The sequence below is a fragment of the Silurus aristotelis genome, assembly GCF_946808225.1.
Source record: "Silurus aristotelis genome assembly, chromosome: 29".
In the NCBI taxonomy this organism is placed as follows: Eukaryota; Metazoa; Chordata; class Actinopteri; order Siluriformes; family Siluridae; genus Silurus; species Silurus aristotelis.
Window position 1 is genome coordinate 3,585,118 of NC_139602.1, and position 15,824 is coordinate 3,600,941.

At 40.5% G+C, this 15,824-nt stretch overlaps 2 protein-coding genes across 3 annotated transcripts in view; both read right to left on the reverse strand.

The window, feature by feature from the left end:
• The window catches only part of rngtt (RNA guanylyltransferase and 5'-phosphatase), a 122,370-nt gene that overhangs the window by 63,768 nt on the left and 42,778 nt on the right, over positions 1-15,824 (reverse strand). For both annotated transcript variants that reach the window (XM_083535083.1, XM_083535084.1), the window contains exon 11: positions 1,594-1,758. In XM_083535083.1, coding sequence (XP_083391209.1) covers positions 1,594-1,758 — 165 coding nt within the window. The remainder of the gene's footprint in view (positions 1-1,593; positions 1,759-15,824) is intronic.
• tbc1d7 (TBC1 domain family, member 7) overlaps positions 14,082-15,824 on the reverse strand; it is a 207,511-nt gene continuing 205,768 nt past the window's right edge. Inside the window, exon 7 of the mRNA XM_083535170.1 lies at positions 14,082-14,097. The gene's annotated coding sequence lies outside the window, so the exon portion shown is untranslated. The remainder of the gene's footprint in view (positions 14,098-15,824) is intronic.

Consider the following 15,824-nt stretch of genomic DNA (forward strand, 5'->3'; position numbering starts at 1 on the left):
GCTTTTTGAGGGTCCTTTAATGTTTGCAGCAAGAAATTAAAGATGTTCTACCACATCTAGACATTTTTCTTTGCAGCCGTATGCTGATGAGGCAGCATCAAAATCGGATACCAAAGATGGTAAGATTCGCTGATTCGAGTTACGATGGTTTGACTTATGAAAATACACGTTCTTGCAATTTTTATGCGAGAACAAGTAACGCACTTTCTTTGGAGCTCAGAAATTTTAAATCATGAAATTTCCAGCCCAGAGTCCTGATCTAAAAATCTGGTTACTGTTCCCTACTTCTATTTGCTGGTTCTTGTTGAACTGCCATGACATGTCAGTAGAACCTTGGCTTATACTGTTGAAATTTGAGCAATACTGATGAAAAATATTTCAGAATAAATATCTAAAATGTATAAATTGTTCTCCAATTTTTATCTCCGCTGTATAACTTACGAGGGGTGTAATTTTTGTATTAACATCGTATCATTGTTAATATTTAAACTTTTTATGTCTGCTTGGTTAAATAAAAAAAAAAGATAAATATAAAAATAAAATATAAATCAAATGAATGTACATTTTTATTATATCGAATAAATTGGCAAAAATTAAACTGGTTAAAAAAATTACAATTAAATAGTTTACATTTGTTAGACCCCATTTGGGTAATACAGATGTGTATATAAGTGTGTGTAGGTTATTATTATTTTTTTTACATTTAAAGTTTTTAAAGATATGATATACTTAACTGTTCTACTTATTTCTGTATATTTTAACAAATGTCTGCATTAAAGAAACACAAACATTTATTTATTATTTAATTGAAATTTAGGATTTTGTCCTTTTAAGGGAAAGTCTTGGAGCTGTCCACACAAAAATCAGAAAAGTGGCAGCAAAGTGCGTAACGGACACTAAACAAACTTGCAGTCTTTCCCTTAATATGTTCATGAGGGGATTTATCTATAGTCCTGCACCAAAACGGTTCAGTTTGAACAAATGTACCGTAACACCCCTAATTTGTTGTTGTTGTTTTTTTTTCTATTGTTTTTTTTTTTTAGTATTTTTTTATATTTGCCAGGACTTTAAAGACTACAGATTGTAGCAATGGTTCAGGATTTCAATAATATCCATATTCAACCTGTGCCCAAAATAAAGGAGAACAACAACCCAAGATCTAAAGCACCGCAACTGTTTTCGATCGAGGAGCTGTTCGTTAATGCTTCTTTTTCCTCGTCCACTCGGAGGCTCGTAGTTTGCTTTATTGGTGCGATAGGTGTCGGTGCTGCTTTTCACGAGCTCGGCAAATCGGCGTGATTGATTTCGCTAATTAAATATAAGCTCTGAACCGAAACCGGTACTCTTTCGGATTACGATACGCCTGGCGCTTCGATGTGGAAATGATGAACAATAATTAATTGTGTAAAATAACAGACACGGTGGTTAATTGTGCTTCGGCTTCTGTGCTAAAAACCGTACGGTGCTGAGGGGAACAAAATGGAACGCAAAAGGCAGTCCGCTGATGTTCCTGATGTTTTCTGAGGACCTAATTTCAATCAAATGAAGCATCCGGTAACAAAAAAAAAATTAATTAAAGAAATAAAAACGTACCTTTCGTGCCACGTGAAGGTCGAAGAACGGCTTGTTCCTGACGCTGAAAGGCTCCTTGGTCTTGTCGATTTGGCCCATCTTGATTTTCTCGGAGCGAGGGAAGATGATTTCCTTCTCGATACACAGCAGGCGTCTGCTGAAGTCGCACTGGCCCACCGGCTGGCCCTGCCAATACGAACCGATATTAATTTCATTTCACGGCTAATGGTTCGGGGCTTCAAGTAATTAGCTTACGCTTAGAAGGGAGTAAAAATATATATATAATTACACAGCGAGACGCATCTGCACTAACATATCGCTCTTAATTTGCTTTCAGCATGACAACACTTTTACACAGCCGAAGCAAATACGGCAGAAAGTGCACGTGTGGTCTTCTCTTCAGTACCCTAATTACGTTTGACGTGCATTTGTTTACTCGTTGCCTTATAATCATCGTAGGAACAAACTTGTAGGTGCTAGAGATGGTCAGATTCAACGATCTGCATAAAAATATTAATTATAATTAAAATTAAGAAAGATGTTACAAGTTGACGCCAACTTGTAGCGTGAGCATCGTTCTGAACATGTTTGCATGCAAAAAAAAATGTATTTCTATATTATGAATAGATGCGCTATACTTTTATTATTCAGAAAGTGATCAAAGATTCGTGACCAATATTTTATAAGTAGATCGATTTTTCCTCGGCATGTCCTGAGAGTGTTATAGACTATAGATTAACATGGCAGAGGTAGAGCTGCAACCTCCTGGAGACAGAACAAGAAACTACACATTACACTACAAAAGGCCTGTTTGTGAAACGTCCTTGCGTTCAGAAGGCACTTAAGCACATGATTTGCTGTCACGTTGCGTTGAATCGAAATCGGATCGTGTTGCTGCTTCCTACTTTAGTGCATCGTATCGTTGAAGAAGCATCGAGATGCGAATCGCATCGGCCTCAGTTATGAAGATGCCCATCCCTAATAGGCACTTGTACAGTGCGTTATTAATCTACACTCAGTACCCCATTTAGAAAAACAGAATTTAAGAAATGTCTATCTTAAAACGTGCTCGGGTGCCTCCCATTTCGCTTGATGTTTCCACACCTTAATTGAGTCCATTATTAAATCGACACGATATAAAAAGGCACACTCGTCTCTATAGAAGGCCTCCAACTTTATAACCATTGTTAGAACATTTATTAATTTTGGCAGACGCCCTTATCCAGAGCCCTGTCACATTCAAACAACTGAGCAGCTATGGGGTTAGGGGCCTTGTTTAGGGCCCAGGTAATTAGTTGTGGCTGGGATTTGAACTCACAAGCTACGGATGCAAAATGCCTTAAACACTAAGCTACCACCTCCACCCATTAACCATTGTTAAAAGCGCTGAACAAATGAAACGAAAAATGAACTGGATTACATTGAACCAAAACTACGGGTGTTTTCACATATAGTTTGTTTTAAAAGAACCAAAACCAGTCCAGTGAACCAGAAAAAGTACCAGTCGAAAAAGAACCCAGTTCTCCTCTTCAGCTTGTTCACACCACAACTTTATAAGAACTCAGACCGCAGCTTTCTGTACAGCAGTGGATTTTGGGTATTCTGATTATATTTATTTATTTCCGCCACCTTTCCAATTTTGGATTTTGTCCCGGGTGCTCATGTACTTCTGGCGAAGTTTTTTCACTTTAGCTGTTTTGTTTTTATTGTTGTTACAGCAGTAACATGGATGCAGGTATGGCAAGCCATCGGGGACACATGAGTGGCCCGGGATCTCATTGCTTTCGCATATCATGACGATATCGAACCACAAACGAACCGTACACTCTGACCATGTTTCTACAAAAACATGTTCTGAGAATGACCTGGTTTATTCCAGGTGATACTACATGTCACCTAATAATTGCTGAAATATTGAGGGGGGGGGGGGGGGGTGGCTTTGAAAACACATATAAAGTCTTAAAAAACAAAGAAAGAGAATAAAACCTCACCCAGACACACTGACTGAACAGAAGTTGAGCTGGAGATGGCCTCATGACCTCTCGGTTCATTACCAAGCATGCAAACTTGGTCGTATTTACTCTACGTGTGTGAGAGACTTAACAATTAACCACAGCTTTTCATCAATCACTGTCTCTAATCAATCACTGTGGTGGCAGCCGTCTCCATGGCAACCCCCAGCAGTCTCGCGGCTGCTCTTTGATGACCCTGGGGGACGACTTTTGACCGGCGGCCAGAATACATGTGGTTGACGCTTGACGAGGGGAACGACAGCTTGTGTGCTCAGAAACACGGACAGATGCAAATGCAGACAGGAGCAAAATGACATACACCATTCCCGCTCGTCACCTTTTATTCCTCCGAGACTTTCGATAATGCTAATGGTTGTTAAATATGCATGGATATAATAAGCTAATGCATGGATATGAGGAGCAAAATATCTGCGCTGTCCAATCGGTTCAATCGCAAAATGTATCCACTCGCATTCTTTTCCCCCCATAGTGGATATTTTAAGAACTGCGCCCAAGATTGCTGTTCTTGGCCCACAGGAAGTGGAGACCTTTTTTGCTGATGGACCTCACCCAAGTCAAAGTTTTGGGTCTTGGGGATTTTATAAGGTGTGTGAGCTTAAAAACTTTTCCACCACAGACATACAATTCACTGGATGTTTTTTGTTTGCTGCACCATTGTCTTATGTTTTTAGTTTCAACAAGATATGGACCACTAAACCTTCTTTCTTGTTCTCCCGTTAGGGGTCGTCACGGCGACTCCTCCGCATGTTTGATTTGGCACATGTTTTTACGCTGGATGCCCTTCCTAACACAACCCTCCCAATTTATCCGGGCTTAGGACCGGCACTAAGAGTGGCTGGGGTTGGTTCCCTGACCGGGGATCGAACCCGGGCCACAGCACCTTAGCAACTTAGTGCCGATGAGAGCGCAGCATCCTAACCACTAGACCACCAGAGAACCTAAGATATGGACCACTATATGGACAAAAGGATTGACCTTTCCTGCCATATGAGTTTCTTCTCCAAACTGTTACACAAGCTGGGGACACACAATTGTATACAACGTCTTAGTATGCAGGATTTAAAAAAATAAACTCTTCCTCTTCATGAGACATTATGTCTGTTTATATTTATAAAAAAAAAAAATCCTCTCAGAGTTGTAGGCTGATGGTATCTTAAGTTTGTAATCTTAACCAGTGTTGATTTATTCCTTGATATAGACTCAACCTTCTGAAAATTCATGAGGTTCATGTCTAACGATCTGACGGCATTTCGAATTCAGCACAGTGCAGCCGCCACCGTGAGGCGCCTCCGCTCGGGATGACTGGATCGATCCATCCTCTCAGGAAAGAACGAGTTGGAGGGGTTTCCCGATACACGGGTACAGTGGGTTGAGGGGAATCGTTCTCTTACTGCAATCGGTGTGCTTTTATAGATCAAGAAATACATTTTTACATTAACACTACATGAACACTAAAGATGAGAGAAATGGACGGGGGGGTATTGCTACGAAAAAAAACAACATCCATTACACAAGTCATGGGGCATTGCAACGAATAATAATAATGCTTGGAGGGACATTGAGGAAGTCTTTGGTGCCTGTGGAAAAGTCCAAACTCCAACCTCCGCCAAGTTGCCCCTGTTGGGCCCTTAAGCAAGGCCCTTAAACCTTTCAGCTCCAGGGGTGCTATATCATGGCTGACCCTGCGTAGTATCTACTTATTATATATAAAGAAATTGTTTTTTATCATTGCGAATATTTTAAAAAGCGATGCACAGTGACACAAATGGTTCTGACGCACAACTTTTGACACGGTCTTAAAGCAAACGCCAGTGACTTGTATGAACGCGGAACTGACGGAAATGCGACCATAATGCAGGATCTGTCTAATTGTAAAGAAAGTGTCAAAATAAATGAATAAAAAAAAATACAAATTAAAGCCTGCTGCCTGGAATAAAGTCCAGCACTGTAATACATATCTTTTCGCCTGATTGCTCGCCGCTTCCTTGGGCGACGTTACACTTTGTTTGTCGGAGCTTTGCTTGATTTGAAATAAGAAATAAAAAAATAAAAAACTCAAACATGCTGCACCAGGAAACCAGGAGCATACTGTGAAAGAAGATTTCCATCCTGGAATTAAACTGCATTTAAAAAAATATATATAAAAACTTTCCGATTAGTCTTTCCCCCCGTTTTCACCATAATTAAGAAAACTCCCGCTGGAGATAAGCAGTGCAGAAGTGGACGTGCCAAGCTGTGGCTGTTCTTTCAAAACTTTCAAAACTATAGCCTGAGGTCCATGTTAACCGCAAGAGGGTTCGGAAATCGCTGGCTGGATTTAATACGAATACAAAAAACGTCCATAGCTACTTGAAAACCTCTCCTATCTAAAGTTCCAAGTTCTCCAGGTTTTGGGTTCCTCAAATCGAAAAAGCACAACCGGGGACCAAAACACAGGCCTGGAGGTGCCGAGTCACCCCCAAAGTTTGGTAAATAGGGTTTGGAGCTCTGTTGTGTGTTTGAGTTTCTGTGATGAATCTGTTTAAAAGAGTGCGCATCGGATTCTGCTTATTATTTAGAAACAATCATGTGTGACCAGTATTTTACTTGTAGATAGATTTTTTTCTCGCTAAACTGTTTCTCGAGCGCGTTCTCTCAGCTACGTGAATACGACGCGGAACAACGTTACGGAGAGTCACATAGTATCTTTAATGTACCGTATCGTTGGCGATGCCTCGAGACGCGAATCGATTGTGGAGATCTTTAATAAATCGTGTACAACTTTGTGGTAACAGTCTGGGGAAGAACCACAGGCTTTGGAGTCCCCCAACCGAAACGTGTTAAAAATGACTGACTGAAATGAACAACTGAAGGAAATTTGGAGTGTGTTATGAACGTCCAAGTATGAGATCGAGGAGACAGCCTGGCACCGGATTAGCCAAAAAAAACAAAAAAGGGCGAACAGATCGATATGACGCTAAGCACATGAGGCGGCTGTGGACTTTTCTATTGATCGTTTACGTGTGACCGAGGCTTATAACAGCACTAAAACAATCGTTTCGATAATAATCTCGGACTAGAAGACTGCTGAACTATGGTTCTTTTGTCTTTGTTTTTTTTTCATAGAACAACCGATTCGGCTATTGTGCGAAACAGAGAATAACTTAGTTGGTCTTAATGCGTATAAACGAGCTGCAAGCACAAATGGAAAAATCAGCCTGAGGAAAAGAAAAATCCATGAGGAAGAAAAGGACAAGGCTATCGATGGCATGCTAAGCACATGATCAGACTCCCTAGTGGTTGCTCACTCCGTATTGATCGTGTAGTTGTCCTGCAGAAGGGCTGCTTGTTCGCCTTTAAGCCACCTTTCTTTTTTTGGGGTGGGTTTAGGAAAAACGTTCAACAGGCCACGACTAGGAGACTCGGATCTTTTCCAGCCTGACAAAGCCAGATTGGAGTGGAAGATCCCCTGCTTTAGAGCTCTCAGCCCTATTAAATACCATTGGTGAAGAAATGGAATACACCAAGTCCAAAAAATCCAGTGGCACATCTTCCCAGAAGACTGGAGATTATTATAACAGTAAATGGAGACTCAATGTGGAACGGGATGTTCAAAACAACCAACAGTCTTATGGTTGCACAAAAATGTGTCCATATTGAGTACTTATCCTTGAGAAATTCACTGTTGCACCCATCAGCACACAGACGTGAGCCTGGACTAATTTCGACAAACGTGCGACTTTGCCTGGTTTATGCGGCTTTAGTTATGGCGCTTTATATAATCCCCGCTTGAACTCGTCGACCGAACTCGAGCAACCTGGAGAAAATCTAACGCAAGACGGATCAATTAACTGCAAAGAGAATCTAAAGCGAGAGGGGAAAAAAAAAGATAATGGGTTTTGAATTGGAGTCAACGAAAAAAAAAGGGTAAATACATGCTAATCCAAGGGAAGCGTTAATCAATATGGAAATGCGGGATGTAAAGGAAAGCTTGTTCGGATGAATAAAAAACGATTAATTAACTCCGGTGAACGCGGAGGTGTAAAGTAACGTGCTACTTTGTAACGTTTAATTGAGTCCGCATTTTTAGGAGTAGGTTAAAATGGTCTAAACACGCTTTTTTGCCGCTTTCGGTTCTGAACAATCGCGGTTAGCGATAACGACACCCTTGGCCTTCTCTTCGTTTAAATATTTCTCCTTCCCTTTTCCTTTCATCGTATCCAAAGTATCTCGCTTCTTCATTAGTCTTCTCATTAGAGACTTTATTACTCTTCCTCGAGTAACTTTAAACATCATTACTTTGACAGTTCTTTGAGTCATTCTTTTCATAAGTAGCTTTGCTTCTACTTTAGCAATTTTTGATACTCCAACCACCTCTGGCCAGTATTTGAACACCTGCATGGTTCTCAGTGGTGGACAGTCATGAAGTAAATGTAATTCGTTATTGTACTTGGGTAGCGTTTATATTTTGGGGGAGACTTCACTTTAGTTCAACAGCAAGCAGAACATTTTAAGAGGAATAACTGATGGAAGAAACCCCAGACTCCAACTCGCCACATCACCCGTGGCCTCATGATCATTCAAACAGAGATCAGTGTTTAACTCATTAACATCATTCTATTAATAGATCAGTGTGCTGAAGAGTTTTTTCACATATACTGAGTCGCATAGTGTCTTGAGACAAAAATGATAATGGGAACATTATAGCCATAATAAATCATAGTACTTTGGACACTTGAGTTCATTTCAGTACTCAAGTGAATGTTTTCCCGAGTGAATCTCTACTCTACGATCTACGGCTTCAACTCAACGACATGGTTTGGGTTCTTCGCCCAACACTGGTGATTCTTCCCCGAATTTGGATTGTATGGGACGTCACGTTGTAGCGTGAAATTTTCCCTCCACGTGAACTAGTAGGTCCAAACCTGTTCCAGCATCACTATGCCCCTGTGCAAAACGTCAGCTCCATTAACATACAGTACAGACCAAAAGTTTGGACACACCTTCTCATTCAAAGAGTTTTTTTTATTTTCATGACTATGAAAATTGTAGATTCACACTGAAGGCATCAAAACTATGAATTAACACGTGGAATTATATATGGAATTATATACATAACAAAAAAGTGTGAAACAACTGAAAAATGTCATATTCTAGGTTCTTCAAAGTAGCCACCTTTTGCTTTGATTACTGCTTTGCACACTCTTGGCATTCTCTTGATGAGCTTCAAGAGGTAGTCACCTGAAATGGTCTTCCAACAGTCTTGAAGGAGTTCCCCGAGAGATGCTTGGCACTTGATGGCCCTTTTGCCTTCACTCTGCGGTCCAGCTCACCCCTAAACCATCTCGATTGGGTTCAGGTCCGGTGACTGTGGAGGCCAGGTCATCTGGCGCAGCACCCCATCACTCTCCTTCTTGGTCAAATAGCCCTTGATGCCTTCAGTGTGACTCTACAATTTTCATAGTCATGAAAATAAAAAAAAACTCTTTGAATGAGAAGGTGTGTCCAAACTTTTGGTCTGTACTGTATGTTTTACAAGGGTAGAAATGGAAGATCTCTTACTACAGAGCTCAAAACTCTACTAAACCCCTTTGAAATGAGCACAAATTTCCACAAAATCCAGTCGAACATCTTCCCCCGGAAGAGTGGAGGCTTATATAATAGCAAATGAGGACTAAATGCTTAGATGTCCACAAACTTTTTCCATATAGTGAATTAGGGCTGCAACAACTCATCGATAAAATCGGATGTCAACGAATGGCGTTACGGTTTTAGCACGACGGCAAGATAACACAGCCGCTTCCTAAATCACGGATGAAGGTGTAACATCAGCAAACGAAAACTGTATAGTCCTCATCATGTAAAATGGTATTGTTTAATGAAGTGCTATTGTGTAAACTGTTCGGGGGGGTCGACTTGCCGTCTGCAAATATCATTAAAAACGATACGAATGTTGATTTACGCAAATTGTTTCTTTTTTGGACAGAAAGAGACAATCCAGCATGAGTGGATTTGTTCTAAGAAGAAATCCCCCATGAACTCCTCAACAAGAAGCTACTATAAGCTTTAAAAAAAATGTCAACCTCGAAGATCGTTAAACTCGATATGTTGCATTTTTTTTAGAGTGAATTAAAGTTAATAATAGTTAGAATAAGCAAAAAATCTAATAAAAAAAGTCCAAAAAGAAAAAATTGGATTAATCAAGAAATAGTAATAAATAAATAATAATAATAATCGTCCGATTAATCGATTATCAAAATAATCGTTAGTTGCAGCCCTACAGTGAATATATTTAAGTACACAAACAGAGAAAACAGTTTTTCGAGACACTATTTTAGGCAGAAAATTAAACTAGACGCAAACACAGGTACTCTGTAATCATGTCATCTTAAAGCCATTTAGGCAAGTACTGGAAAAATATCTCGATTTTTATCTTTTATAAATGAGTGGATTTCAATGCAGGACCATTAAGGGCGATTTGGCTCAGTCTGCTTGTCAGTCTGCGAACGCATTCGCTGCACTTAGGCTACTGTTTACTCAGAGCTTTTCTTCGGCTGGCGCTAAATAATTAATACCAACCACACACTTTGTGAAAGGGTCACGCTAGTGCAGTGGAAACGTGGCGTTTCTGGCTCTTAAGTCACCGAGTTAAACCAAAAGACGCTAACAGAAGAACTTACTACTTCTACTAGGTGAGAGATTCAAGCGTCAAAGCGGCCCATTTTCCTCTGCTCACCTCTTTCGATGTTGTACAACGTTGAGGTGAAAATTGGAACTGCAATAACAAGCCATAACAATGGGAGGCCCAAAGGGGCAAGGACCGTGCTGCCCCTATGCTTGTACTATACTAACGTTTTCAGTGGAGAAGCAGCAGCAGAATGGAGAGTTGTAATGGTTGAAATGACAATAAAACCAACTTTTTGTGATAAACAGCAGTTTACAGGGGGTTTCATCAATAACATTGACGTTTTCAACCCCAGCAAATGGAGATGATCACTGTGGCATTGTGGGCAGATGATCTACAGTGGCAGGATGTGACCAGAAAAAACTATTAGCAAATACCATGGTTATAGAATGGTGATAAAAAGACCAAAGCTGAAGCTACTCTTGACAGACAGAGGAACTAAAGATATCTACAGCTTCCTCGTACTTCTTCATGAAGCCTTGATTTAATAGTAGGTCACGTAGGACTGGATTAGAATAAACTCTTTTTTTTTTCAATCAGTAAACAAGAAAAAATAATTTGTTCAGGAACTTTAGCTACAAGTGAACGGGGAACGCAAAAACATTGGACCACACACACGACTATACGATTGGTTGGACGGCTCTTTCGTGCCATTCAAGAAAACGAAAAACAGTGATAGTAACTCCATGTTGGGGGATGGATAAATGGTTATATATCGTTTGGAAGCTAGCTTGGTCAGATTTTAGGACTTGTAAATTAGACGTCCATCCGAAAATGATGAAACGTTAAAAGACAGGACACATGAACATTGCAATGAACACTTGGATTCCTCCAGATTAATGAGGTTCTTCTTCAAACCTTTGAAATGTGCTAGCATTTTCCCTTCACCTGAACTAGGAGACCTAAACCTCTTCTAGCATGATGATGCCCCTGTGCACAAAGCCAGCACCATAAAGATATGCTTTCCATGGGTTAGCGTGGAAGATCTCCTGCTTCAATTGGGATGAATTGGAGCAGCACCCTAGGCCTCCTCACATCACCTACTGTACACATGAGTACCTGACTTTTAAACACAATTAAATGCTAATTAAACACAAATCTCCACAACCACACTAAAATTTCTGGTGGAACATCGTCCCAGAAGAGTGGAGGTTATTATAACAGCGAATGGGGGATTTAATGTGGAATCGGATGAATTACAAACATCTCAAAGAACCAAGTGCTGTCAAATGAAGAGTTAGCCATCGACCTTGCGGCTGTTGCTTCTTCATCCTGCTAATAAAACCCCTCTAATGCACATTTTGCTGCAGCAAGGAGACGCAGCCACGAGCGAAACGAACAAATAAAGGTTTTCTTGCCGGCATTCAGGCGTCCTGGGAGTCGAGAACTGCAATTTAATGAGTAAATGGCATCTCTAATAACTTCGTTGTTGCCTCGCAAGGTCAGGAACGAGAGTGCTCTTATTCAGACCAGGCTCCATGTAACCGGGAAAATAAATGCCAATTTCACTTTTATTACCCCAGAAAACAAGACATTCTAATTAAAAACCCCAAACAAGCATTGACCCGGATTACCCTCTTCTTATAAGTGTCCAAGTATTAAATGTTCCGAAGAAATTATAGCTATGAAGAGGACTGCGTTATAGATACGACATAAGACAGTCGGCCATGATTTGAAACCAGCGTTTGTTCATTTCTTTTAACGCCATGTTAGCATCAGGGCTATAAAACATTTGGGCTATACATTAAAAATCTCGTAAATATGTTTTCTGAATAAAAGCGTTTAATAGTCAAAGGAAGTTTGTTTAACTCTCCACGTTCTCGATCTTTTTTCAAAACTGTGGCTGATCCAGATTCAAAGAAGGGACAACGATACTGAAAAGGGATCATTGGTACAACAACAGAATACTGTCTTTTAGAGGGGTTTGGAGAATCGTACACTAGTAGAGAGATCTGGACGGCTGAGGCTGATACCCATAATAATATGGACCAGGTAGAAAACTCAGGAAGATGTTATGTGAACACCTGGCCATCAAAGCCATATGTGCTGAACAATGCATTCCAAAGAAGTGGGGAACTATGAGAACTGTTTAAACCGTTCCTCAAGATTTCGCAGCCTGACTGCAGGGATTGTGTTCGCCAGAAAAGTGAGATCGTTGTTGGATGAGAAGGTCTGAGAACTCAGACCACGTACTTCCAGGTTAGAAAGATTACAATGCTGCAGCATAAGAAAAAAAGACACTAGATCTTTTCTTACTTTTATAATTTCATGCTCTGCCTGTTTTAAGAGCATTGTGTGTGTAAAGATAAACATTTGGCTGATATTAGACGGGCAGCTTCGCCCCCTGAGGGAGCGAACGCTCCGTGATATTTTTTATAAATACATAAAAAAAAAAATTGTTCCTACCTAGGGGGCTACTTTCTAGAGGTTCTTCCAACTTTGGTGCAACGGGTTGATTAAGTATTGTAAGATTCGATGATTCGGCATGAAATCCGATTTCATCCGATCTAATTATATGGGAAAATAATTGGAGGCACACAATTTTATAGGGAGTCTTTGGATCAAGCGGTATGAAATCTTCCCAAGAGAAACCAAACCTGCTCCAGCATAACTAAGCCTCCATGAAGATATGGTTCTGCATAGGTTGGAGTGGAAGGTCTTGAGTGGCCTACGAAATTATAATCCGGTGGGATTCATGGGGCAGTTTTGCCAAAATAACATTCGGGATTGCTGAACAGAAACAGGATTCGATGACAAATAATTAATAACCACGTATAATCTGTAATCATGGAGACACAGAGCTGGAATCCATGAAGTATTTTTTGTTATAAAATAAAATTACTTCTTCAAATGATGAAGTGAAGGCAAAAAAAATTGCAGGTAAAAAAAAAAAATAATAAGTCCAATCTTTTCTTACTTTTATAATTTCATGCTCTGCCTGTTTTAAGAGCATTGTGTGTGTAAAGATAAACATTTGGCTGATATTAGACGGGCAGCTTCGCCCCCTGAGGGAGCGAACGCTCCGTGATATTTTTTATAAATACATAAAAAAAAAAATTGTTCCTACCTAGGGGGCTACTTTCTAGAGCCCGGCCTGATGGAAAGGCAACAAAAGGCCATAATAGAAGGGGGTTGTGATCGATGTGTAGGAAACACAGTAACCGGTACGGGCAGCGTGCTGAGCCGCTGACATTTGCGCGTGTTAAGATGGACAGACGCGGCGATTGAGAGCGATGGGTGGCGCGTCGGTCGTCTTTATTAGGAAGAGACGAACTGTAAGGCAACGGCGCGGATTTTTGAGTAAATGGCTCCCTGAGAAAGAATGCGTCGCTAACAGAGCCGCTCGTCTAATTCGCGTCATTACTCTTTGGGAATGAGGAAAAGAAAAAAATAATCGTTATCTTCCAGTCCTCAGTGCTGGTAGATGAAGTAAAATGGTACGCAAAGGGGGGGGGGGGGGGGAATTGCGAGGATAACTGTTGCATGAGAAGACAAGTCGGGTGACCTCGAAAATTCTTTAATTATATGCTCTTGCTTGAGGGCTGTCGAAAGGCGCCTTCGTTGAAGCAAAGCCCAAGCAAAGTTCCACCACCACTAGGGGGTGCTAAAACAGATTTTCGAGGGCTCGCTGATTTTTTTGTAATTATTTTTATTCATTTATTTCATTTGTAATAACACGATAAATAAATCCACAGCACGATAAATTATTAGGCATTCGAAAAGTTTTGTATCAACTGATGTTTTTAGTTTTTAGAATACGAAACAAAAGGGTTAATTCTGTGATTAAATGATAATAATGCTGATAGATTTGAGCCAGAAAAGAAAATCCTTATAAACAGTTGAAAGTTGCAGCTAATTGTTTGCATTGTGCTTATTTTTATTGTTTTACACTTATTAAAAACATATCCAACTGACTGTCACATGAGGTCTCCTGGAAAAACCACTTGGCCTGGCGCATAAAATATCCAATATCGCTCCGAACGTTCGAAGTTAATCGAGAGGGAAAAGCTCCCAACCGACACAATAATATTTTTTTATATCAGTCGTCAAGGTTGCGTAATACCAAATAAAAAAACACTGCAATGTTTTTGAGCGAGGGAAAGAAAATCGGTAGGTTCGCACGCCGAACGCGACGTCCGGTACACCAATCAGCCGTCAAGGCCGCGTTAAATATTTTTTTATTTGCGCTGTATTTATTCAATCAGCTCCCCTGAGAAAGATGTCAAAAGACATACTAACCTTGGATGGGGAAAAAAATAAAATAGATATGAAAGTGTTCAACAACTATTGTACATTCCACAGAGAGCGGCTTTATAGTCCTGATATTCAGTGATGCCCCTGAGTTTTCAAAAAACCTACCATTCGTTTGTTAAAACAAAATAAAAAGGGAACGGCAGCTTCTTTAAAGCGCTGAAATCTTCCTTGAAATCTCATGAATTTGGATGCATGCGTTTGAAAAGCACGTAGGATCTTATGCTCAGGTTTGATTTGTAGTATTGCATTGTTTTAATAAAAGATACGGTCACAAAGCAGCCGGTGAAGAGAAAAAAAAAAACCCTGAGATGATACGAGGTGAGGGTGCGCATATCCGTACCTGAGGCCGATGCGATTCGCATCTCGGTTACATTAAAAGATGAAGCAGCACCCGTGCGGTGCGGTGCGATACGATACGATTTAACTCTATAACGATAGGATTTCGATTCAATCCTATATTATACAATACAATACAATACAAAATAGTCCATTTAACTACACACAGAGCAGTGTTTCCCCACGGACCATTATTACTGACACACCGCCCTGGACAGGTAACGCGGAAGACGCTGAAAAATGGTGGAACGGCGAGAAAACGGCGAAGGAGAAGATTCAGGCCAAAGGAAACGGCAAAAAGTGTCCAAAGTTTGGATCATTTCAAACTAAAAACACGAATAAAGCACCGTAGAGTGCGGTTACCGTTTTTTAACCCCGGCTTGTTTTTTTTACGATGCCCTCATTATAGTTCCATCGAGGTCGTTGCTTGTTCGCTGATGGACACGCAACCGAATAAAAAAGGAATTAGGAGAATTGCATTGACCTGTAGCACAACTAACAGATGATCTCCGTAGTACACCTGCACTGTATATCGGTTCGTGTGGGCAGAAGCGGCGATAGTGAGTCACTGGTTTATGGTGGGGTCTCGGTAGGTCAATATCTCTACAATCACTGCAATACCCATGCAATAGGAGAGGTCTGTTTGGTTTTCTTTACAAGCCCCAATGCTGTTAAGTATATTTATTGCACTGGTAGGACATGTTCGTGATCTCAGGCTCAGTAACATGCAAGTCCTCTGGGCTTCCACTGAGATTAAAGAGAACGCCGGAACGTTTCGCAAAAAAGAAATCCATGAGCCTGTTTTGAGGATCTGCACTACAGGTGAATGTGGAACGTATGTGAGCGCATAAAAACAGGGTTTGCAGAAAGGCTGGGTCATGTGATTGATTAGCAGTGGGAAAGTAAATGTACTTCTAGTTTTACTGAGTATCAAAGATATGAGCAACTTTTACTCTCTAATCACG